The 26,770-nt window shown below is 37.5% G+C and overlaps 1 protein-coding gene across 3 annotated transcripts; it reads left to right on the top strand.

The window, feature by feature from the left end:
- Nucleotides 1–151: 151 nt before the first annotated feature.
- Nucleotides 152–26,770, top strand: STEAP2 (STEAP2 metalloreductase). Of its 3 annotated transcripts, none has more exons than XM_067746487.1 (6): nt 152–334; nt 11,736–11,860; nt 12,102–12,626; nt 15,090–15,617; nt 18,486–18,650; nt 20,624–26,770. In XM_067746487.1, the coding sequence occupies exons 3-6, from the start codon at nt 12,135–12,137 to the stop codon at nt 20,909–20,911; spliced, it is 1,473 nt and encodes a 490-aa protein (XP_067602588.1). In that variant the 5' UTR covers nt 152–334; nt 11,736–11,860; nt 12,102–12,134; the 3' UTR covers nt 20,912–26,770. The 3 variants fall into 3 exon arrangements, with proteins under 3 accessions (XP_067602588.1, XP_067602587.1, XP_067602589.1); XM_067746486.1 differs by lacking the exon at nt 152–334 and adding an exon at nt 366–612; XM_067746488.1 differs by lacking the exon at nt 152–334 and adding an exon at nt 5,139–5,278.

Here is a 26,770-nt window from a genome sequence, read left to right as displayed (position 1 = left end):
TCGCCCGCTAGGCCCTCCACTCGGCGTCCCGGGGCCAGCTCCGCGCTCTGCGCCCTCACTGAGCGCAGCCCCTAGCGGCGCGTCCTGCGAGGCCGGGCTCCGCGCACCGCCCTTCCTCCCGCCCTCTCTCCTCCTCCTCCCCTCCCCGGTCCTGCGCGATCCAGCTTGGGGAGGCGGGGAAGCTGCTCGAGCGTGACCGCCGCGGCAGCCAGTGTGTAGCCGCGGGCCGGAGGCGCGATTCCTAGGCCTTAGAGCGCGGCGAGGCCCCTGGAGAGTCGGCGCTGCTCGCGGAGAGCTGCGAGGCCCGCCCCTACGCGTCGCGGAGGGCGCGGAGGTGAGCGAGCTGGGGAGAGCTCTAGACGCGGTGGCGGGGGCGGAGTTGGGGGGCCAGATGCGGTCGGCGCCAAGCACTGCATCCCTCCTCCCCTGGATTCCGCGCCGTCTGCGGCGTCCGCCTGAGCTGCTGGGGTCCTGGATCGCCTGGTACCTAGAGGCGGAGAGTGGGAAGCGTGTCTCTTCCACGGATCCCGCCCCCTACTTCCCCGAGCTCCCAGAAAGTCCTGAGGTTGGTTGGGCCCAGGAGAAAGGAGGCCAGGAGAGACATTGTCCCAGGTAGGATGTGCCCCAAAGGGAGAGGACGGGCAGGTTACCTTAGCCTCCCTGATAGTCTCCTTACCACTTTGGGTTCATGCGGGGCATTTCATTGAAGATCGGGCAGCGCTGCTTTTCGAAATCTAAGTATTTCTAGTAGTCATTTTGTTTATTACCCAGTGATGTGACCGTGGTGTGTTTAGGCCATTATGTGTTAGAAAGTAATTGGCCTCTTCTCTGAGTGTCCTAAATTATCAGAACCCCGTATTCAGCCACAGCCAAAACTTGTTCAAAATTATGCCCCCAAAATCTTGCTCTTAAAATAGAGCAGGGAGATAAAGAGAATTTTTGTCGAGAGATTTGATTTCCATTTATTATCTTCCCCACCCCTTGGAGAAGGATTGATGTCAGTTTTTACTCCTCAGGCCGTACATTTTTTAGATGGAAAAACTTATTCCAGGCCATGGTTAATTATCACTCATTGCTGTGGGTGGAAGTGCAAGTAGAATTCGAACTCCTGCCCCACTGCCACCCTCTTGACTTTGATTGGATTCTAGTCCTGTTAACAGCCCTGGTGCTGGGAACCTTTTTAGTTCTCTCCAAACCAGTACCCCATCACACCCCATACACTTTTTTCACCTTTATTATTTCCTCGTCGTGTTGACCTCCATTTATTTTTTTCTTTCTTTATTTTAAGGCTGTATTTTTTTTTAATTTTTTTTTTACTCTACAGCTCTCTCTTGTTTCAAAGCTTAAAAGCTGTCTACAGAAGAAAAACACCCGTGCTAGAGATTTTGCAGCATATTTAGAAACATAACTGGAATGGCTGCAGTTTCTTTCTCTTAGCTTGTCAGTCATTGGGGGGGTGGAGGGGTAAGGGAATGAGACAGTATTAATAATGATGAATTGAGCTAATTGTGCAGAAAGGAAATGAAAAACTGTATCCAGGTCACTTTTTATTGTACTAGTGACATGGAAAATAGACTTGAAATGAATGAGCGTAATTATATTTTAATACTGCAGTTTCAATAAAGGGCATTCAGGGCATCAGGAGATGCATTTATTCTGTCTGTGCTCAGCCAGTAACCATGACATTGACTTAACCATGACATTGACATATCACCCGCTTTCGGCCCACAAGCCTTCATCAGCAAAATGAGGGATCTTATCTAGAGATCTATTACAGCTCTTCTGGTCCTGACATTTTTGGATGCGTTTGACAACAAAGAATATTTATTGCATTCTTATGTATATACTATGTGCCAGGCACTGTGGAGGCAACGATGGACAAGACAAACATGGTTCTGCCCTCAAGGAGCTTATTTTCTGGTGGGGGAAATAGTAATGAGTAAAGAACAGTTACATAAGAAAGGAAACCTAACAGGGCTCAAAACAGAACAAAACTGGAGTGAATCATCGTATTGAAGAGACATGATAGGATGTGCAGTGTTCACAGGATGGGAAAGTGATTGGTCTTTTCTACTTCAAGAAAAGGTTGCTGTGGCTGGACCATAGGGAATAACAGTCATACAGGATGACATTGAAGAGTTGTGCTGGGGGACTTTCCTGGTGGTCCAGTGGTTAAGACTCTGTGCTCCCAATGAACGGGGCCCGGCTTTGATCCCTGGTCAGGGAACTAGATCCCGCATGCACGCCACAACTAAAGAGTCCGCAAGCCGCAACTAAAAAGATCCCATATGCTGCAACGAAGATCTCCTGTGCCGCAACTAAGACCTGGTGCAGCCTAAATAAATAAATAATAAATAAAATATTTTTAAAAAGGAGTTGTGCTAAGACTAGCTAGTTCATTCAGAGTCTTCAGGTCAGGTTCATTTAGGTCAAGAAGGTGACTGCAGTTCAAAATGCAACAGGGAGCCACTGATTTTTAAGGAGGTGAAAGACATCATCTGATTTACAATTTAGGGTGATCTCAGCTGCTTCCTAGAGAATGGTTTGGAAAGAGGCAAAGGAGTAAGTAGAGAGGCCATTAGAAAATGTTTGCAGAGTTCAGGTGAGAGATGAGAGAGACCTGGATTAAGCTGGTGTCATTGGAGAGGGATTTAAGAAATATTTTGGAAAACAGAAGTTGGTGTTGGATTTTTTTTTTTTTTTTTTTTTTTTTTTTTTTGCGGTACGCAGGCTTCTCACCGTTGTGGCCTCTCCCGTTGCAGAGCACAGGCTCCGGATGCGCAGGCTCAGCGGCCATGGCTCAAGGGCCCAGCCGCTCTGCGTCATGTGGGATCTTCCCGGACCGGGGCACGAACGTTCATCCCCTGCATCGGCAGGCGGACTCTCAACCACTGCGCCACCAGGGAAGCCCTGGTCTTGGATTTTATTTATGTCAAGGGTGAGGGAAAACAAGGACTGGAGGATCACTCCCAGATTTCTGGCTTGAGCAACTGATGAGTAATGATATCATTTACTGAGAGGAGGGAATTTGGATGAATGCAAACAGTTCTGGGTAGAAAAAGTGTTTTGTTTTGAACTGTTAAGTTTGAGATGTCTATGAGGAGATCATAACCACAGCTGCTTGGGAGGAGAAAAGGGATGGTCTCTAGGACAGAAGTGGACAGACTGTACTTTGATAGGTGAGGTTAATGATTGTGAATTGAAGGTGAGCTGCGTTGTCTGATTTTTCTTTAGCAGCCTTCACCAACTTGGATACAGATACAGTGAAAATGGATAGCTGGGTTCTTCCAGGGCTTGAGTTTTGCCAAGTGGATGTGATGGAGAACAAGAGAGTTGTCCTAATCTGTTCAGGCTGCTATAACAGAATATCATTGGCTGGGTGGCTTAAACAATAAACATTTATTTTTCACAGTTCTGGAGGCTGGGAAGTCCAAGATCAGAGCAACGGCAGATTCAGTCTGGTAGGGGCCTACTTCCTGGTTCATAGGCAGCCAACTTCTCACTGTGTCCTCATATGGCAGAAGAGAGCCCAGAGCTCTCTGGGCTCTCTTTTCATCCCATTGATAAAGGTTTCACCCTTGTGACCTAATCCCTTCCCAAAGGTTGCACATCCTAATACCATTACATTGGGGGTTAGGATTGCAACATATGAACTGTTGGGGGATAGGGGATGATAAACATTTAGTCTGTAACAAGAGTCGATCTTTTTAAGTGAGTAATGGTAAATATACACTGTGGAATCTAGGATGGATAAAGAAACCGGGAGAGTGAGAATATAGTCAGTGGATCAGATTTCTTCTACCATCTGCAATTATCAGTGTGAACATTTGACTAAGGTTATTGGAAGGCTAAGAGATAGTGCTTGGAGATATCTGAGGTATGCTGGAGGCAAAGATTCATTGCCTTAGATGAGTAAGTGAAGGAAATGAAGCCATGAGGTTGAATGCTTCATTCATTTGAATGATGAAGTAGTAGACAAGGATGACAACTGCTGGGATAGAGAGGAAGAGTTTGTATGTATTGGGGGCCAAAGTCACTAGTGATTAATGAATAAGCTAGAAGTCAGTAGATGACAGCAGTGAGTATAGGGAGAGGATATTACGAGGTGCCGTGGGCTTCAAAGGAGCTTGGGGTTTGCAGGACAGAAGAAGAAAGGTTCAGATGTGGCTTTCAAAGTCAAAAATACACTAACTTCATCTCATGGCCCTGGAGGATTACATTTTCTTGATAACACATCCAAATCAGCAGGTTGTGAATGTCATCAAGATCTCTGAGGACAGCCCTTTCAGAGTTACTGTTATCCAACAATTAATGCTCTAGATGTTTATATGTGAAACAAATTCTGTTTTGTTTTATAAAATTAATATAGCAAAACAGCTGCCATTCAGCCAGAGGAATGTCAAGGAAACTCCTCTAAATTGAAAATCTTAGGATTTCATGTATCTGAGTGTAATGGAATTCTCTTAGCTTGATAATATACTTTAAGATTTAAATGCATACATCAAGTCAAATGTCCACGCAAGAAAACTGTGACCTTGAAATTTCAAGGAACCCTTATGCTACTTAAATCACACTGTTAGATGGAGCTCATAAAGTAGAAGTGTCACAGTGTTAAATAAAAGCTAGCAATTACCATTATCTAGCTATAATTCTTGGAAACAAAAGAATTTTAGTGTTGGGAAGGAATGCAGAGTCAAGTACAACTTTTTTGTTTTCCATTTGACAAAGGAAACTAAGACTCAGAAAACAAGGTGATTTCAGAAGCCCGGGCCTATTCTTTCTCCTCGACACCACATAAACAAAACTTTCTATAAATGTCATAGTCTTTTCAATTATCTAGTCTGTATTACCTGTGAATAAGATCAAAACAAAAGGTACAGAAATTCTAGCGCCTTGCTAGTCCAAATGTGGCCCATGAACTAGGACCATGGGTATCACCTGGGGGCCTGGGAAAACTGCACACTCTCAAGCCCCCCCAGACCTGGAGAATTAGAATGTGCATTGTAGCAAGATCCCTAGATGATCATACCCACATTAAAGCTTGATAGTCGGTCCACCCGGAAATTCTCGTCTGCTCAGGTCAGCAGAACCTCTGATGCCTGGAGAACTGAGGAGAGGAGCCCCTCGTCAAGTGGAAAGAACAGACAGCCTCACTGGAACATTCTGAATTTTGAATGTTATGAGCTAACAGGAACAAAGTATGCTGTGTGGTGGGATGACACATTTTAAGGAATGGCACTGCCCTTTCCAAAAAATGAAGAGAGGAAATTGCAAAATAGTGAGTGGACCTTCTGAGATAGCTCGGAGCCTGCGTGAGAAAGGGGAAAGGGCTGCATGCATATCCTATAGCTTCCAGCATTCAAGGGCAGCTGTTAGTCTCTTGCTAGGGTTATTTTTCATTATTACAAACAACAGTGTGAAAAGGAGTGTAACTGAGGATCAAAAAACCACATCTGTTATCTCCAAATACCAAAATAAGTATGAGGTTGAATCCTAACTCTTTTAGTAGAGTTGTTTTTGATCTTGGCTGCATATTAAAACACCTGAGGATCTCTTAAAAAATCCTGATACCCAGGCTGAACTCCAGACCAATTAAATAAAAATCTGGGTGGAGGGGCGGTGGTGACTAGGTATCACTATGTGGTAAAGCTCCTCAGGTCACTCCAGGGTGCAGCTGGAGCTGAGAACCGCTGCTTTAGTAGGTCATTCTCTGTTGTGGGAAGAGGCAGCTCTGAGACTGAGGCTCTGCCTCTCCACTTAACCCAAGCAGTGAGTGGGACCTTCTGGTACTCCCATAGCATCCAGCACAGTCAGCAAAATTGAAGTCACAATCTGCTGTGTGTATAAAAGCCAGTGGGGCTTTCAGGACATTGTGGGAAGTAGGATTATTTTTTAAAGAGGCGTATACTCCCGGCAGGTTTTATTAAAATTTGAGTAATAACAGTTACTGCTAGTGGGAATATTCTAAAATTCGATTGTGGAGATGGTTACATAACTGTAAATACTGAAAATCATTAATTTATACATTTAAAATGGGTAAATTTCATGATATGTATATTTCACCTCAATAAAACTTATTTTTTAGTTGTTATATATGCTTCAGTATTCATAATTTAATCATGTTGCTTGGATGACCAGGAAGCCACTGCCTGTTTTGTATCAGTGGAGTGTTAACATCTAGCTGCATGCCTGGTGGATAGGGCTCAGTGAGACATTGGATGGGGGAATGGTTGGGGATGGATGGGTGAGTATCATTATGACCTTTGGTGTGGACTGATTTCTAAATTGATGTCAATCATCAGAGACCCCTAAAGTTCATAGCACCCAGTGGGCATTGGTGCCATTGGTAAACTGTTTATGGTATGGTATTGAAATTAGGGAAAGGGGTTTGTGTAGAGGCTAGAATAGCAGGCCCATCATAGAAGATTATTTGTTTATGAATAAGTTACTGCAATGTAGAAAATCTTGTATTTGCTAGCCAATAAATATAGGTGTCCTTATCTCAGAGTACCATCTGCAACAAGGTTATAAGATGGGGAAATTATTTCAGCCATTATGAGACCTGCTACTCCCAGCTTCATTTTAGACATACCCCCTGGTCATGTTAAATTGCAGTGCTATGAAAGCCCAGGCATGCACAGGAGACATGGCTGTGCTTGACGTAGCAGGCTATATATACTATGAGGTGGATGGAAGGACGTGTGTAGCTTCTTCTCTGGCCTAAACACAGAAGAAAAGTGGGTTGGTGGGGAGGTCTTGGGATGTTGTTGCTTTAATTTATTGAAGAAGATACTAAAATTTTTTATTAACTGAAGTCCTTGAGTAATACATTTTAAAAATTGAATTTCTAGACTAACCTAAATTTAACCAGAACGCTTTTTTGTTGAAAATCTTCCTACCATGAACTAGACTGCTTTCTTACCCTAGCAATTGCAACATGATAAACATATAAAGTTTTGTTTTGATGATTTAGGACCTAGAAACATCATAAAATCATACCCATATAAACGTATATATTGAATACATACTAAGCCTAGGAAATATCTTGGAAGTTACTTGTAATTTTGAATATCTCATTAAAATTCTGGTTATTTGAAAAGTCTGGAAGGCTTGGAGTTAGTCAAACTTTCGCTTTAATGCTATTTTCTGAAAATCTTTTGGTTCTATAAAACATTAACACAAAAAGACACTCAGATCCAAGTATGAAATATTAATGAATCATTTGTAATTACCATAGTTTATAAACAGAATTTCAAAGAATAGATCTGCATAGTTTTAATAAAATTACTATTTTGTAATTTTTGGAAAATGATTTTTAAATGAGGATGCATACAGATTACGCAAAAGTTTCAACTGAGGGGAAGAATTTAATAGTCTGACTTAAGTGGATTTTAATATTCAAATAGCGAATAGTGATTGGACTGCATTATATTAGGACAGTTATTCTCAAACTTTAATGTGCATCAGAATCACCTGAGGGCTTTTTATGATGCAGATTGCTGGGCTCCACTCCCAGGGTTTCTGATTTAGGAGGTCTCCGGTAGGTCCTAAGAATTTACATTTCTAACAAGTTCCCAGGTGATTCTGATGCCGCTGGTTCAGGGACCATGCTTTAAGAAATCACATTCTAATTTTTCAAGCAGAATTGCAGCTTTGCTTCTGGCATTGTCTAAAGGACTTAAGAATTTCTTCCAAAAAATAAAAACCTAAAAAAAAACCCCACCTCTTCCCTCAAAGAAATACTTTATTGTTATAAACAGATGGGTTTTATATGTTTATTTAAATGCTGAGAATGTAGGGAATATCTTTTTGCAACCCAAAGATCATGATGGTAAGAATCACAATTTAGTCACAGAAAATTAGATTGGGATATTTGATATTTCATGTGAGGATTAAGCAGACATCTCTAGCATCAGGGAGTTTGTTCCAAGGTGCTTTTCTCCCCTCCCCAGAAATGTTTTCTCTCCAACAGGCTTAAGGTGTACTTTATATAGAGAGTTTCCTAATGTCAGACCAGTAAAATAAAAAGGAGAGGGAGAGGATCTATATAGGACTGCCAACTCAAACAGCTGTTATCACTATCCTTTTATGAAAAAAGGACATTTTGACCAGTAGTTAAGAGATACTCTCAGAGTAAAGGACAATTTGTTAAATTGAATAATTTTATGAAAAACTCTCTATTGTATCCATATACTTTTTAATTGCTGTCGACCAGTGATAGCTTCACATTTGGGAACCAGTGCCCTAGCACTTTTAAAGTAAGGTCACAGAAAGCGAAATTTAATTTTGGATCCTTATGGTTTTAAGCTAGAATGAGCCTGTAGTGTACTGTCATGAACCTGGTTTGAAGACATTCTGTGTAATTTAGAGATTATTTCCCAAGTACAATTCATAAATATATAGAATGACTTGAGGTAAGGGAACACCATGTGATATTTTTCTCTCCCTGATTTTCTAGAATAACTATGCTCTGATCATACAGTCTAGTTCTTAATTATATGCTGATATGAGGATTTTTTTTCTGCTTTTTATTCCAAGTACATACTGTCTCTTCCTAACTGGAACGTAAACTCCTTAAGTGTACGCACCATGCGTCTCTTCTTTATCTCTTATGTGCAAAGCACACAGTGGCCTGGATAAATTCACGCTGGATCACAGCAGAGTAGATCTGCCTTTAGATTATAGTTGCATCACTCCTTGTCAGTGGAAATGTACAATGTAAGGTGCTTATTACTCTTATTTTGTAAATAGGTAAACCTTTTTCAGCTATTGACATAATTCACTTCTTATAACCCCATTTTTAATGGATATCATGATTGTAAACTTCAACTCAGCTGTTAATCAAGTGATCCAAAATGATGGCTTAGCAAATTGTAAAGTGATTGATGAGGTTTTGCCCCAGTGTCTCAGCCCCCATAGTTTGTGGAGATGCATTGCTTTTAAGTCTGTGTACGGATGGGTTCCACAGGATACGGACATACTTCTCGGCTCTTTTTCCCTTCCCTCTTGAAGCAGTACACACCTTCACAGTGTTTGCAGAGCCCCCAAAAGAAAATGAGTTGCTATCTGGGGGCTCTCCAAGAGATACCCATCAACCAATCATGTTTTGTTTTGTAGTATTAATAAATTTAGGTCTTTGGTTGGTTTTGATCTAAAAATTGGATTTATTGTTGATTGATTGATTTGAACAATTGACTGGGAGCTAGAATTCCTAACCTTATAGCTTTGGATTTACCTAAAACTATCCTAAGCTTAAACTATTTAGAGTTAGTATTTCTTTTGGAGAGTAAAGTTAATGGGTGACATTGGGTGATCTAGACAGTTTTAAGATTCCCCATACAATGTTGGCACTGCAATATTAGAATGAGCAGAGGTCAAAAGACTCGTATTTGAAGCCTTGTGTTAACTACCAACTGTACTGTCTTTGATAAATTGCTAAGGTTCTCTAAGCCTCTGTTTCCTCATCTTTAAGATGGGCATAATATGTACTTCACAGCCATCTGAGAATTAAATAAGGTAATATATGTGAAAATACTGTGAACTATGAAATAGCACACAAGCACATGATATTATTATATGCTTTCAGCAAAACACAAATAATCCACCTCTCCGATTGTTAAAGGTTGGCTTTTGTTTTTTCCTCTCTTGAATGCTTTTACATTCCTTAACACTTTGATGAAAAGAGTCTCATTTTTTAGGCCAACTTCTATTTGTAGGCACAGTCATACTATTAAAGGGTTCAGTTAGAACTTGCCATTAGAAATACAATGTGAATAAGGCCCAGACATGTTAGGACAGAGTCACTTATTAATATGTATAAAATACAGGGTATAATGAGGTACCCAGAGATGACATTATTAGGCCCTAATGTATTTTAACCTATTCACATTCTGATGTGCAGAAGGGGTTTGAACTTGCTTTGTAAAATAAGCAGATAAGTGATACTGTTTTGTTTTTGTTTTTCATTTGAAAAGGTCTTGATCATCATGATTCTTATATTTAAAGATTTTGAAATTCTTACGTATGGGGAGATGCTACAGTCTCTACTCAGAAGAACTTGGGACTGGGATATAGGAAACTTGGTTTCTGGTGTGTGAGTCTAGTTAACTCTTTTTACCCTTAGATAATGTATACGACTAGGGGTAGGTTGGTCAGTTCACCTTGAATTGTTTAATGAAATGAGCATTGATTTAATTACTTCTGATTCCTTTAACTGCTCCTGATTCTCCAAGTGGCCAACAATATCTCCAAGATGTTGACAGTTTTGTACTAACCTGGTGCCTCTGACCCCCACCTGCCTTTCAGGGTGTATGGGGTCACTCCAAGGGACAAGAAATAATTATCACCCCTTATATCTTGAAAAGTATGAAATGAAACATGTAATAGATTAAAAAATAGTGAGTTTTCTCCTTTCCCAAGATCCAAGTTAGACATTAAGATGAGTAGGTAATGCTAAGGAGCAACGACATCACCAGAGAAGGAGAGTACACTAATATGAACACAACCATCACTCTTCCACCTTGCCCCCGCCCCCATATCTTCCTTAAATTCCTTACATGCACCCAGATGACACATACCTTAGCTAGACTGCCTGGGTTCTAATCCTGGTTCCTCTAGTTTCTCTCTTGTGACCTTGTACAAATTATCTTCTGCATGTGTCAGTTTCCTCATCTGCAAAATGGGCATGACAGTATTAGTACCTATCTCATAGGGTAGTTGTGGGGATTCACTCAGTTAATTTGTAAAGCACAGAGCTGGCACATAGTGTATGCTATATGAGTATTAGGTAATATTATTATTATCTTTTTAAAGATTAATTTACTGATGTATTTGGAGTCATTGAACATGCTCCAGTTCTAGGGTAAAAAGTTGGATTTTCCTTGTTCCAGTAATTTCAAATTTCATTTAGTAAAAACCCAAAAAAATGTTTTTTAAAACATTCCACCTGTTCCTGTAAAATCCATTAAGTTCTCTGAAGTGATCCACATCTGCTGTTAGCATAAAGGAAATGGTGCATTGCGGATAAAATGGAAGAGTATTTTTTATCCAGACCCAACAGTGACACTGATTCATGGTGATCTGATTGGTGTGCTCGAGCAAGTTACAACAAATATGAGCCTATAAGGTGTTAGTCACTCAGAAAACAATTTGACAGATTTTTCCAGCAAAAAATAACTGCATCATGTTGTACGTAACCAATGGGGGGAAAAAAAAAAACGGGAAGAAAAAGATTTCAAAAGTACTGTGTACTTTAAGACCATCAACACATTATTAACCCCCTTTACACAGGGAAGCTATCTTTCTCTATGATAAGTTAATAGGACATAGGGTGAATGATAGAAGTCTATTGTATTTAATTAATTCTTTGTTGTATTTTGATGCCTACTTTTCTGAAAATATTATTTAAGTGCAAGGTTTCATTCTTTAGTAGCTGATTTAGCTTACTCTCATTTAGTAATAAAGTCCCTCACTAGCTACTGAGGTAGACCCCAACACAAATGACTGTAGACAGTTTGGGGTTATAAATAAGTTCTTGGTTTTTATTATTGTTTTTCTGTTTTCTGTTGTCTTGTGAGCTATGATGAACTGTCATAGTCCTTCTCTACCTTTAGTGGCATTTCTGACTTGCTGCCTCTGGTCTGCTGAGCAACTGGATAATCACACTTGTTAGAACTGTGTTTTTTAAAAAGTTCTCCCTTGCTGAAAACTTCAGTCTCTTTCCTTTTGCACTCTAGAGCCTTGCTGTTCAAAGAGGGGCCCGTAGTCCAGCAACATTGGCATCACCTTATTAGAAATGCAGAATCTTGGGCCTCACTCCAGACCTACTGAATCAGAATCTGCATTATAACACGATTCTCAGGTAATCTAAGTACGCATTAAAATTTGAGAAGCTCCACTTTAGCGCATCAACTTTGTGACAGGTCATTTTTCTATTTCGAGATCCATTTTTAGCTTACAAAATTGTGTCTTGCAGTGTTCGAGGTTATATAGCTTGCCAAACTATTTTACCTCTAGAAACAGGGGATGTTGTTATAACATCTAGAAGTGTATTCATGTTTGCTAATAGGTAATTGATGAGCATTTTATTTTCTCTCCCCTAGGATATCCCTGGTGATCTTAGAAGAGTCCGTATCATGGAATCGATCTCTATGATGGGAAGCCCCAAGAGCCTTAGCGAAACGTTTTTGCCTAATGGCATAAATGGTATCAAAGATGCAAGGAAGGTCACTGTAGGTGTAATTGGAAGTGGGGATTTTGCTAAATCCCTGACCATTCGACTTATTAGATGTGGCTATCATGTGGTCATAGGAAGCAGAAATCCTAAGTTTGCTTCTGAATTTTTTCCTCATGTAGTAGATGTTACTCACCATGAAGATGCTCTAATAAAAACAAATATAATATTTGTTGCTATACATAGAGAACATTACACCTCCCTGTGGGACCTGAGACATCTGCTTGTGGGTAAAATCCTGATTGATGTGAGCAATAACATGAGGATAAACCAATACCCAGAATCCAATGCAGAATATTTGGCTTCATTATTCCCGGACTCCTTGATTGTGAAAGGATTTAATGTTATCTCAGCTTGGGCACTTCAGTTAGGACCAAAGGATGCCAGCCGACAAGTATGTATTTTTAACCTTTATTCTTAGTTAGATGGTATTTTGTACTGAAATAGTTAAAACAAATATCATATATTTAAAAACTGAATTTTGACACTCTCCAATGATTATCATTTTGAAAACTATGTATGAGCTCCTGAAGATTTGTGTCCTGACCTTGTAAGGGCACATTTCTATTCCCAAAATGATGTGAAAAGCTGAGAAAATAACTGGAACATTCCTATCATAATCAGCTAATTCAAGAAAAAGGCAAGGTTGGCAGTTGAATAATGGGCCATCTCCTTGCTTCCTCAAATATTAAAACAATCTCAATCATGTCTTTTTTCTTTCCCTCTCTCCCTCCCACCCATCCTTCCATCCTCCCTTCTTCCTTCCTTGAAGCTATTTGGTAAACAGTATCCCATCTCTGAGCAAAATGCTATGTAGTATGATCCTGAAGAAGAATGCTTTAGAAGTACCTTTTATTTTATGTAGATTATTCATAGAATTTTAAATAGTCCAGTTTGTTTTATTTTAAGGGTAGATTTCAATCTGCGTGGGGAAGGTAGAAGCAGATTGGATTTCTCAGGTTCTCCTTTAATCTATGAGTTCTGTTTAGTTCAGTTTGAGAATAAAGCAGATGGAGAGCTCCATCAATGCTTTTGTGGAATGGGAGCTTTTATAAGTAAACACATAAAATAGTGCACCTTAAAAATCTTTCAAAAGTGTGGTTGTGCATTATAATGAAGCATGATGATAAAATACTTTTATTTTTGTCCATAAAGACAGTTGATTAGATGTCTTAGAAAATAAATTCAAGTATTACGTCACTATATGCTGCATATCAGAGTCATGATAACCATTCATTTTCAAGTGTTTAATTTGGAAGAATGTATACTTTCTTACTTTCCTAGAGAGTATTTCTGAATCCTTTTTTTCTTTTGCATATCAACCAAGGCTTGGCAATGGATACAAATCTAGCAAATTAGAGATAAACCTGAATTTAATCCTTTGCCCATATTTGTGATAATTTTAATTATTCAACAAAAGAAATTGTAGAACAAGAGATTAAGTTCAATGTGAGCTACAGAAAGAGTTTCATTTGGATTTTGTAGTCCTTGTGGCTTTATGAATGTTTGATTTATTCTTTTGGTTTATTATAAAATTTTATAATTTGTAGTTTTTTTCCCAGTGAAGTAAAAACAGTTTAATCCACCATTGTCACACTTGTAATAAATTTGAGAATGCTTTTCCTTACTTCTTTGGTATATATTTCTTCACCTTCCCTGCTCCATTTTAGAAGTTCATGAACATTTGTATAATAGTATAGACTTTGTCATTTATATGGTTAACGTTAGATAAAATTAAAAATCCTAAGAGCTCTACATTCTCACCATTATGTAACTAGGTTTAGTAGGCAAGCATTTCAGTGTGGTCTGTTTCAGAGCCTTTATATAAACATCCTCAGGGATACATTTAGGAATTTGTTTTCCCTGAACATAGCTCAGAGATTTTATAGCAAAATTTTTCTAACTCTAATCCTGGCTCACTCCAGCCAGGAACTTGTGAACTTGGTGTTCAGCAAATATTTGTGAATTCTCAACTACATTACAATATCTAAGAGGTTTTGGTAGTTTGAAAGCCCACCCTCACCCGTACTGATCACAATCCCATCTTAGAGTTCCTATAGAGGCAACAGCTCTTAGAAAATGGCAGTTACTTTACTGTTTAAGTTAACTAAGCCTATTAATGGTATTTTTTCCCCACTTTAAATTATCCTCATTTAAAGATGAAAGAATTTCATAATTCTGACCAATGAAATAATAATATACCTGAGATTATCCATGGTTTTGGTGAATTGGTTTCTAAGCCAAAAGTTAAATTTTATAAATAGTATAGCATCATGATATCATTTAGAGGTTTTAATTACAAATTCAACCATTCAGAATCCATGCTTATGTTTTCCCTTGCTGAATAGCCATAAAGGGCAATGCTTGAAATCACTCTACTCGGCAGAATCACTACAGGCCTAGAACTAAGTACTGTCCACCAAAGCCTGGAGAGCCAGCCCCACCGGGTTCCCTGCAGGAGTGAGAGAGCTGGACAGGGGAGGGGCATGGCCTGCAGCTCAAACTCCACCTAGACTGTTGGAGGGAAGACCTTACCTTGTCTGCTCAGAACCTGGTGATCCAGAAACCTTTCTCTCTTCCCGCCTCCCTTCCCCTGAGGACTTCTATTCCCAGGTTCAGGCTAGATTTTTCTGCATTTTCTTTTCATGTCATTGATGGTAGCAAGGACTTTGTTGTTTTTATGATACTATTTTAACCTATAAATAGATTAATAAATTAATAAATGCTTTATCTCCTTAATTTTTTTGCATCACGCAGGGTCATCATAAGTGATGCTCTGTGGATTAAATGGAACGTGTGATTGTTACCATTTTTATAAGCAATAATAGTAATGATGAGTCTTCTGTTTTTTCCATAGGTTTATATATGCAGCAACAATATTCAAGCTCGACAACAGGTTATTGAACTTGCCCGTCAGTTGAATTTCATTCCCGTTGACTTGGGATCATTATCATCAGCCAGGGAGATTGAAAATTTACCCCTGCGACTATTTACTCTCTGGAGAGGGCCAGTGGTGGTAGCCATAAGCCTGGCCACGTTTTTCTTTCTTTATTCTTTTGTCAGAGATGTGATTTATCCATATATTAGAAACCAGCAGAGTGACTTTTACAAGATTCCTATTGAAATTGTGAATAAAACCTTGCCCATAGTTGCCATTACTTTGCTGTCCCTGGTGTACCTGGCAGGTCTCCTGGCAGCTGCCTATCAGCTTTATTATGGCACCAAGTATAGGAGATTTCCGCCTTGGTTGGAGACCTGGTTACAGTGTAGAAAACAGCTAGGATTACTAAGCTTTTTCTTCGCTTCAGTCCATGTTGCCTACAGCCTCTGCTTACCAATGAGAAGGTCAGAAAGATACTTGTTTCTCAACATGGCTTATCAGCAGGTATGGAACGTGCTTGATATTTATCTGATGCTAGTAAAATACGTGATTATTAGAATTTGTAAAACGTGAGATTTAAAACAGTGTAAAATAAAACTTTACATATCTTGTAATAGACATTTTGGTATGTTTAGGGAAGAGAAAGAATTGTTCTTTAAACAATGTTTCTGCACAAGAATTATGTGGCTAATTCAGAATCATTTAGAATAAAAGCTGCTACTATCCCTTTCTTTGCAGAAAGAGCTGGGTTTTGTTTTCTTTTTTTAATGTTACAATTGCAGTGATTACTTTCAGCATCAGTTAATTATTTTATTATCATTTTAATAATAAGGCAGTTCTCAGTAAACATACACAATAAAATTAGAACTAGTGAAAATATAAAACAGAATAGGAAGTCAAGATCAGGAGACACACAAGGTTTTTGTTATCATAAAGCAGGAAAGATACTGCTTCCTCAGGTGAACCTTTTCTAGCACCTAGCTCTTCAAGAAAATCTCTGGGAGAGCTTCATAGAAGGGGCTTGATGATGGAATAGACTATGATTTTCCTCAATTTCCATTCAGCAAATGTAAGGGGTTTCACTGAAGCTCTTTGACGTAGCATTTCTCAGTGAAAGCAGAGGACCGTGTGTGTACTAAACAAAGGTGTAAGAGCTTTTGCATTTTATAAGAAACCAAGGCATCATGGTCCAAGTATGTAGCATCCAGTACTTACACTTGTTTCAACAATAAAACCTAAAATAATTTGAAAAAAATTACTAGATTGATGTTCTTTAAGCCATTCTCTCTAAAAATAACCACTTAAATGAATACTAAGGCTTTGATATCTACTCCACCAGCTTCCTCACCTCCTTCATGTCTTCAGTTTGTTGACACAAATAATCAATAAACAATCAATAATAAGAATAGAAGAGAGTTTTATTTGCGCCCAACTGAAGACAACCTCTCAGTAGCTCTGAGGGGACTATTCTGAAGAGGCAGGGAAGGAGCCAGTGTGTATATGAATTTTTTGGCTAGGAAATAAGTGTAGTCAAACATACATCTTTGATAAAGAATTACTGCTAATCACAAAGAACAGATATCTCAAGTTAATGATTTTAGTGCTTTTCTATATATGGGAAGATGCAAGAATTCATTGAAATTCTTCCTAAGATATGCATCTTAACGACCTAGGGGCCAATATTTCAAAGCACAGAAAGTCTCATCCTGTTTTTTTTCCTCCTGAGTTCCCCTCAGGGCCCGCTGTCAACTGACAGTGGGTTGTGACTGAACCCTTTGTATAACTTGATGATGAGCAACATTCTTCTCTTTAATGGTAAAGCTGATATACAACGTATGTTTGACAGGCCGTAAGACAGGCTGTTCTGATTAGCATAAATTTCAAGCCAAATCGTGTATAAGCCAGAATGACTTCCCTATACCTCAATATGTGAAAATTTCTTCCATCAAGTTCTTACCTCCTCAGCGAGGCCTTCGTTTGCACACCAATTTACATTCTACCACCTGCTTCTGACTCAACCCTGGTACTCTCAGCCCCTCTTACTTTACCTGCTCTTCTTTCTCTTTGTTCAATAGTATTTACCACCTTCTAAGACACTTTGTGTTCTTTGATTATTTACTGTTCTCTGCCTTCTCTCATCATAATGTAAGTTCACAAGAGGAGGGATTTTTGTTTCGTTCACTGATATATGCCTAATGCCTGGAACTGTGCCTGACACATTATAGACACTCAAAAAACATACTCATGGAGCAAAGGGATGAATTGGGAGGGCTTGTAGATAGATTCAGGTTGTAATCTCCAGGTATACTGGAGTATGCTGTTACTCTGTATTGTTGTGTAGACACCAAATGAGATAATAAGAGCCTTTATCCACAGAGAAGCTCTGTGGCTCTTTTCAGGGTGTTGGTATGATTGCTTCAGGGAACTAATGGCTAAGAAATAGCTTTTCTCTCTCTCTTTTTTTTTTTCATTTCAAGTATGTTTGGTTACCTGGAATTGGACAAAAAGTTAAGCTGGTGTTAAGTTAGAATGTTTTCCATGAATAGATTACTTAAACCGAAGCTTTAACCCAAGGAATCCAAGCCCTGATTTATACTCTAATTATATTGTTTGCATGTAAATAGACAATTCTAAAAGTAGCCCCTATGCAGAATACAACATATTCAGAGTTAAACTCTGGCTTGATTATATGTGCATTATCAATGTAAGGGAAAGTACTGAATGAGGCAACTGGACAGTTGGAAAGTATATTAATGAGGCCATTCAAGTGGGTAAGTATTTGCACTCCTTAGGGCTTTATCCTCAGGGAAATCTCAGCTTCCTGGGGAAAAGAAGGTAAGAAGAGGTAAATCAACATATAAATAATCTTCAAGTAAGAAAGGAAGGCACAGACATAATTTAGAAATTCCTTGCCTGGATTCTAAATTGAACTAAGGCCAGAGTGTACCCAAAATATTCAACCAAGTTTAAACTAACTTATAAAAGCACCAGAAAACTAACTCTAACTGCCAGTACTTCTTTTGTGTCCCTCTGGAACCAACCACTCAGTATTTCACGGTCTTGGGACTCCAGAGTCCCTGTCACCATGATGTATTACAAATGTGGTGATAGATTTACCCACCCTTCTCACATGTGGGTGAGGAAGGAGAGAATCTTAGCCCTCTTTTTGTTTAACTCTCCCTTCTCTTTCCCTCACACCTGGAACAATACCATCCAGTAATAGGTTCTCCATAACAGTTTGTTAAATTGAATTAGTGCAACTCAAATGTTCTATGTCAATCTATGACATATTGTTAGGCCAAGAGTGAACTCTGTGCTGAATCAGTTAATATTCTACCAAACAAAGGAAATTCACGTTTGCTTTCTTGTTAGGTTCATGCAAATATTGAAAACTCTTGGAACGAGGAAGAAGTTTGGAGAGTTGAAATGTATATTTCCTTTGGTATAATGAGCCTTGGCTTACTTTCCCTCCTGGCGGTCACCTCCATCCCTTCAGTGAGCAATGCTTTAAACTGGAGGGAATTCAGTTTCATTCAGGTATGTGGGCTTTGTTTGGTGAGGGACTGGGTGGCATAGAGTTTTAATTCCAGTTAAGTACAGTTGGATTTTAAATATGCTGCTAATAAAAGAGTGCCCCTGGGACTGCTGTTCATGCACCTAGCTCGTGGAATATGTGTCGCCAGAGGCCAGCTTAGGACCATTCTGGTTTAGTAAGTGAAAGACCAGTACAGGACTTTACTGGAAAGCTTTGATAGTACTGCCTACTATGTTACAGATAAAGGTTATTTGAAAAAGAAAAAAAAAAAAAAAAAAGTGGGGGAGGAATGAGCTTAGATCAAGTTTAATACCAAAGTCAATTTATTATTGGGCAAATGAATGAAGACTTACTTTATATTTTGAGTCATCTTGATCTGTCTAGAAAAGTCTCATTCATCGTAATTCAAGTGGAGAGAAGCTCAGTTTGAATATTTTAAAGGAAATGTGTATACACATACAAACACAAGTGGTAGTTAATGGATTATGGCAAGCAACCAGCCTTATCATTCTTGTTAGTATTTGTATTTGGTACATAAGTTGTATACATATGTATATGAGTGTCTACAAAGGGGTTTCAAGATAACATTGTGTTCTTTGACAAGTTAAACATTCACTTTCTCCAGTAATAGCTATTTAATACATTTGCATACTTTAAAAATATATAACTCAAACTGAGACCCTACCTAAATTACCATAAAATCAGTATTGGTTGTATCCAAATGGTTTATAGCATAATATGTGGATGGGTGTCATTTGGTGGTACACTAAATTTTGTTTGTTTTTAGTTTTGTTTTTTGCCTCTTTGCTTGAGTTTTTTTCTAAGTGATCTAAAAATCTCATTCAAATTAAGGGCATATCCCTCGTCTAAATTCATTTTTCCTTTTTGAGGGAAATAAAATGTGAATATTTTCCCAACTGCTAGTTTAATCACACCTGAAAAGAAATAGAAGGCCCACTGATAAAAGGTGCTAGACGGGTGCAAAGTATCATTATAAATTTAGATGAGTAATTGCAAGCAGAACAGTTTTCTGCGAGAGAGTTGATCCTTCCCCAGTGAAGTTAGAAGTTACATTATTATGCCGATGTAGTACTACATTTTATGTAACATAGACCATTTCTTAAATAAGCAATTAAACATAACGTAGGGAACCCAAAATGCTGAACTTTTTGATTTTAACCTGTGAACTGTTTAACAACGTGCTCTTAATAATCTTATATAATATGGTTGATAAAGCCATTTGAAATGCTTTTTATGTTACATATTAATACTGTAAGATTTTTCATATTTATCTTCAACTAGTATGTATGTGTGTGTATACTTATGAGAATGCTCTTCAGCATTTAATTTTATTATATACGTGTGTATATATGTATGTATACATGTATTATATACACGCATACACACATTTAAAAAAAATACACAACTGGTAGAAATGTGGATAACTTTTATAAAGGAGTTTTCCAGTTTTTATCAGTATCCTTAAGGAAAACCCAGATGTTTTGACCAGTAATCCCACTATTAGAAATCAGTTCTAAGGAAATAAACCAAAATATAGAAAAGGGCTTAAAGTGACATTATAGTTGAGGAAAGTAGGAAACAGAGTAAATGATCAACAAAAAGGAATGGTTAGGTAAATTATAGCACATCCATTCAATAGAATATCATACAGCATTAAAGTCATGTTTTCATATTTAATGACATGAGGCAAAGGTTCTGGATGTGATAAATAATCAGAATATTAGGCTATATGCAATACAGCCTTATTTGTGTAAAAAAAAGTGCATATAAATATATAAGAAATATATGAAAATACTAAAATTGTTTAATGCAGTAGAGAACAAAGAATAACTCAGTAATTTAAGATAAAATAGTGTTATCAAAATATAAACTTGGTATATCTGGATGGGTTAATTTATGAGTTTGAATAATTTGCTTCTTATTCTGTTTCTTTTTCTTCCTCCCCTATCTCAAGTCTACACTTGGCTATGTTGCTCTGCTCATAAGTACTTTCCATGTTTTAATTTATGGATGGAAACGAGCTTTTGAAGAAGAGTACTACAGATTTTATACACCACCAAACTTTGTTCTTGCTCTTGTTTTGCCCTCAATTGTAATTCTGGGTAAGATCATCTTACTCCTTCCATGTATAAGCCGAAAGCTAAAGAGAATTAAAAAAGGCTGGGAAAAGAGCCAATTTCTAGAAGAAGGTATTGGAGGAGCAGTTCCTCATCTCTCACCAGAGAGGGTTACAGTAATGTGATGATGAATGGTGCTCCCTGATGCCATATAAAGTTCTCCTCATGCCATTATTTTTATGACTTCCTTTATCTTCAGTTGCAAGTGCAGTGTCAAACTGCTATGGGCTGATACCTCTTCAGTGAAATCTCAGCTGAATTAGTGGTAGAATTTTCTTCAAATTTATTTTCACTAATGTCACATTTTGCCAATATGAGTTTTTATAGTCAACTTATTGTTGAAATGTAGGTTTGTTTTGTTTTGTACAATCGTAAGGCTATTGTTATTTTAACAAACTTTATTCCATAATCAGGTAGAAATATTTGTAGTTAATAATATAGATACAACATAATGTTAAAAAACTTTGCACACCAGCAGAACTTTAAGGTTTTTTTTGTTTTTTTTTTGTGGTACGCGGGCCTCTCACTGTTGTGGCCTCTCCTGTTGCGGAGCACAGGCTCCAGACGCGCAGGCTCAGCGGCCATGGCTCACGGGCCCAGCCGCTCCACGGCATGTGGGATCTTCCCGGACCGGGGCACGAACCCGTGTCCCCTACGTCGGCAGGCAGACTCTCAACCACTGCGCCACCAGGGAAGCCCAGAACTTTAAGTTTTAATATAATTCAATAGATATATTTCTTTCCTGAAGCTTCAGTAAGGTTTTAATTATTATCTAGCTTAAGAAATAGAAATGCATAACCATGCATTATTTTTAAGAAAGTACACATTACATTAGCATCTAGGAAAGGGTGCATGGTTAAAATCCCTATATTTCTTTCATAAGATCGGGTTTGAAGAATGTAATCAATTGTATGAACCAATGTGATTTATAAACAAACACAAATTAAAGAGACAAACTGAACTTGAAATTATGTTTAAAATGCATTGGAGACATGAACTATATACTGATAATGTGTACCTCATGAAAGATTTTATTCTTTATCTTGTTACAGAGCAGTTTTATTTGCATATTAATATACTGATCAGGGAGAAGACAGTAACATCTGGCCTCCAAAACTGGTCTTTCTCACCTAGTACCAATCTTGGGAATCTTATAATTGTTTCTAGTTAGAGGGAAAGTGTTATGTTTACACACAAGGAGTTGTCAGCTGATCTATGCTGTTGCACCTTAGCCAGTCATACTCCAAATGGTACAGGATTTTACTGACATTCATGGATGGATTATAACCTGCCAGGCACTGTTCTAAGCACTTTACTTGTATTTTCCCATTCAGTACTTACAACAACCCCATGACAGAGGTAGTTATTTTCCTCATTTTACATATAAGGATACTGGAGCATAGAAAAGTTGCCCAAGGTCATGCAGTTAGTGAGTGGCAGAGCCAGCATTCAAGTCCAGGCAGTCATATTTCAGAGGCTGCAGTTTTAGCTGCTAGGCTGTATGGCCCCTGCCCCATCCCCATGCATACCAATCTAGATGCTTCCTCTTTGATATAAAGGCACTGACATTCTTTACAGTGCGTTGTGGGTGTCAAAAGATATATGAAAATAGTAAAATCATAAATTTATCATTGCCTGTGGGATAATCCACACTTACCCTAGGAGAGGATCTTGCCTGGGACAGGACCCGGGAGATCCATGGCAGTCCATAGGCCTCCCTGTGCAGTGAGGGACTACAGCAGATAGGACCACAGCAGTTTTAATGAATGGCTGAGGTCCTACAGAATCTTAAAAAGTCCCTGTAGAGTTGGTCATCTCTTTTTCTCTTCTTGAGAAGTCCTCCTGCCTGCTCAGCCACTAATTAGGGAGCAGTTTGCAAGCATGAAGGATACTTAGATGAGCAGTTAATTATAAACGTACTCTAGAGACATAGAATCATACAGATTATTCATGAAAGTTTTCAGTGCTGACATTCCACATTAAAATTGCATTTTGTTCATACTTTGGTTAGAAAGCCCTATGTTTTTTTTCCGTTTGCTCTTTCCTTATTAAAATAGGAAGTTGCAGACAGATACAATTATATGTATTCCTCTTCCTGAAATTATAACATTTTTAAACTTACCCAGTAAGGTTCTACTGAATCCAGCTGCCAAAGATAAATGGACTTTTACTTAGTGGAGGCTACCTTTCCCACCAATGGCTCTTTCCCTAGTACCGCATCATGTCAGTTTCGTAAACTACTCATGATTCTCTGATGTCCTCTTGCTGAATTTTAGTAGCTTGCACTTTTTACTTGAGCTTTTTCTTTTTTCTTTATTTTAATTATATTCTTTCCCTCTTGATAATCATTTACTTGTTAGTTCTCAGTAGGGATTCAGTTGGGTGATAACTTAAACACCTATAAACTATATAGTGGACTAGTGAAATTAAGAGCATATTTTTAATATTTTCTTGTTCCTATAGTTCCACTCCCTTAAGCCCATACTTGCACCAGTTAACGTGAAAATACAATGAAATATTTTTAAAAGTTAGATGACTACTGAAGTATATTGTTGCATGTATATATTAATTAGCCAATAAGATAAATAAAATTATCACTATTACAGATAAGTGGGGCCTTTGAAAATATGAAAAAACAAAGTTTATGAAAATCTATATAAGATGTAACAGTTGTTTGAAATGGTGATATCTCCTTTTCAGTACTACAAAGAGGAAATAGTTTTGAAGTTTTAGAATAAATATAATATATTCATTATAATTCTAAGTGTTCAAAAGCTTTTCTAAAAATGCAAAAAAATATTGACTTTTAACTGCTTTACTTAAATGCCTTTAATTGCTTTATTTTACTATTTCCTACCTGATTATTTTTCTTAATCATTATTTCTCATAATCATTCTTTAAAAATCATTACTCTGGCCTCAGAAGTAGGACTGAATTCTGCTCTTGCTAGATGTGAGAAAGTAGTGGGAACTTTAAAGTAGTGGGATTTTTTTGTTTCCTTAACTGTATTTTGAGAAGCGCCCCTGAGAAAATTATAAGAATGTAGAAAATATACCTAGTTTTAATTCTATGCAAAATAATTAAGTAATTTTTTCCTAAGAGGAAATTAATCATTGACTGAATCATGCTACCTAGCTTTTGTGTGCAGACTCCATGTCTCCTCTATTAAGAATATTTTAAATCATGTTTAAATAAGAATATATTCATGCTAGCATATATTTTTCAAAGCATATATGGAAATTAGCCTAGACTGTCTACATGCAGAGATTTTTATTTAAATTTTAAAATATTTTAAAGTATGAATAAATTATATTTATAGGTATTTATCAGAGAGGAATATTTTCTGCTACATATGGGATTGGTTAATGAGCTCCAGTGTTAAACTACCTGATTAATTTCTTAAAATTAGCATAATCTTGGGTTGATTAAGGAATTTTACTTTTAAAATTAATTTGATAATAGTAACTCAATGTATATTAATCCTTACAGTCAAATTATGAAAATTATTTGTGTAAAAGGGCTTTTAAGAATATATCATATCCAATTTTTTTTATTGTTTATCTCTTATGTAACATGTAAAAGTCTTAATTCTTTTTAATTGCCTTTTGCCATTAAACTATTTCATAATAAATTCTCTACAGAGAGGTTTCCCCTCCAAAAAAGTTTCATTTGTGAAAGTTAAAGATTCTTATGTGATGTTTTAAATAAAGTACCATCAATGTAACTTATAAATATTTCTTTAGGAGTATTATGAACACTGAAACTGTGTCAGTCTATAAAATCTCTGTTTTGAAATAAGTATTTAAACAGCCTAAAATGTCATGTTGAAATTATTTTGTAAATTCATGACTTAAAGCACACATAGTATAATAACCTGAGTCTAGTGTTAAGATTTATATTTGTGATGTGTTGTCATGAAAATGAGCTGCTCCATCCTCAGCTGTTCATAAGTCAGTAAAGCAAATTCTGATACATCTTCAGTATATGTAATTGCTCTAAATGAGTATATGTAATTGCTCTAAATGACACTGTAATAATTTTAGTGGAAACACAATTTGTTCATACCTTTGAACAGTGAATTTTATAGGGATGAATAGGTTCTTCAGTTTTTTTTTAAGTGCAAGAAAACTATAAAGTGCTAATATTCAGAGATTCTGTCTATATGATACCAAAAAACATTTAGTTCAGCTTAACACATGTACACACAGTAGTCCCCCCCTTACCATAGTTTCATTTTCTGTGATTTCAGTTACTCACAATTAGCCATGGTCTGAAAATATTAAATGGAAAATTCCAAAAATAAACAATAACTTTTAAATTGTGTGCCATTCTGAGTAGCTTGGTAAAATCTCGGGCGTTCCTGCTCCATCCCACCCACCCGGGAGGTGAATTATCCCTCTGTTCAGTGTATCCTTTCCCTTAGTCACTTAGTAGCAGTCTTGGTTATCAGATCGACTGTTGTGGTATCACAGTGCTTGTAACCCTTATTTTACCTAATAATGGTCGCAAAGTACAAGAGTAGTGACGCTAGCAATTCAGATATGCCAAAGAGAAGCTGTAAAGTGCTTCCTCTAAATGAAAAGGTGGAAGTTTTTGACTTAATAAGAAAAAAAATTGTATGCTGAGGTTGCTAAGATTTGTGGTAAGAAAGATTCTTCTATCCATGAAATTATGAAGAAGGAAAAAGAAATTCAAGCTAGTTTTGCGTTGGACCTCATGCTGCAAAAGTTACAGCCACAGTGTGTGACAAGTGCTTAATTAAGATGGAAAAGGCATTAAATCTGTACAATAAGATATTTTGAGAGAGAGCGAGACCACATTCACATAACTTTTACTACAGTATATTGTTATAATTTTTCTATTTTATTATTAGTTGTTGTTAGTCTCTTACTGTGCCTAATTTATAAATTAAACTTTGTCACAGATATGTATGTATAGGAAAAAACATACGTATGTATATATAGGGTTTGGTACTATCTCTGGTTTCAGGCATCCACTGGGGGTTCTTGAAACATATCCCCTGTGGATAAGGGGGGTGCAGACTACTGTACTCAGATTTTTTTAACTTTCCAAATCATTGGATTAACAACATACAGTCATCCAAAATTAGGGCAGACTATTTGGATTCTCCTAATGGCTAGATGGGCTAAATTAAATTAACAATGCAGGTTCTTTCTTTATGATTTCCAAATTGCCACCTCCAAGGAAGATTCTCTTAGGATTTTCTTTAAAGGTCTTTCATAGCTTTACAGATATCCAGCCTGAATGGGGACTGGAAGTTGTCTCTCAATGTCTAGTTACCCTACTTTAAAAGCTGTTGCCCATTACATTCCTCAACTGCCCTTGCCATTAGGTGTTCCTGTGTGACTGAGTGTTGGCCAGCGAGATGTAGGGGTACAAATGAGTGACTTCTTGGAAGTCTCTTCAAAGAAAAGCAGCATGTGTTCCTTTATCTTATTCCTCCATCTTCCTGCCGAACTGTGATATAACAGGAGCCCTTGCAAATATCCAAGTAGACCAAGGCCTAAGGACGACATGTTAGAAACTAAAAAGATCTTGACTACTTCACTACTTCAACTGCCTTTTCCTGTATTTAAGCCATTGTAAATTTGGGTTTCTTTTTATGAAATCAAAACTAATCCATTCCGACCTTCAGTTCTTTATCACGATGCCGTTTAACACTGTTTGAATCAACTAGATTGCAATAATTCTTACCTTTAAAAGTTTTTAAAGGATAATGTGCAATTCACATTAGAATTGATTTTCCATTGTTAATTAATTATACTCATTTTCCTGCCTTGACCTTTCATTAGGTATTTTATATCTGCTTGGAAAATACTGTCTTCTTTATAACTGTGTAATAGATATTTGCTAAAACTCTGTAATCTGTAAAATATCGTTATCAAATTTTATGCCATGTTTTTATATCATTCTCATAGATCTGCCTTATAAACATCTAAATAAAAAAGTACTGTTTAATGTGA

The sequence above is a fragment of the Pseudorca crassidens genome, chromosome 8, assembly GCF_039906515.1.
Source record: "Pseudorca crassidens isolate mPseCra1 chromosome 8, mPseCra1.hap1, whole genome shotgun sequence".
NCBI classification, from domain to species: domain Eukaryota; kingdom Metazoa; phylum Chordata; class Mammalia; order Artiodactyla; family Delphinidae; genus Pseudorca; species Pseudorca crassidens.
This window is presented reverse-complemented; position numbering and strand designations above follow the sequence as displayed.

Excerpts from the sequence above, each read along its gene's own strand:
- STEAP2 (XM_067746487.1), top strand. The coding sequence starts at position 12,135 with ATGGAATCGATCTCTATGATGGGAAGCCCCAAGAGCCTTAGCGAAACG. Across the intron at positions 15,618-18,485 it reads TCAACATGGCTTATCAGCAG|GTTCATGCAAATATTGAAAA; the intron begins GTATGGAACGTG and ends CTTTCTTGTTAG. Across the intron at positions 18,651-20,623 it reads GGGAATTCAGTTTCATTCAG|TCTACACTTGGCTATGTTGC; the intron begins GTATGTGGGCTT and ends CCCTATCTCAAG.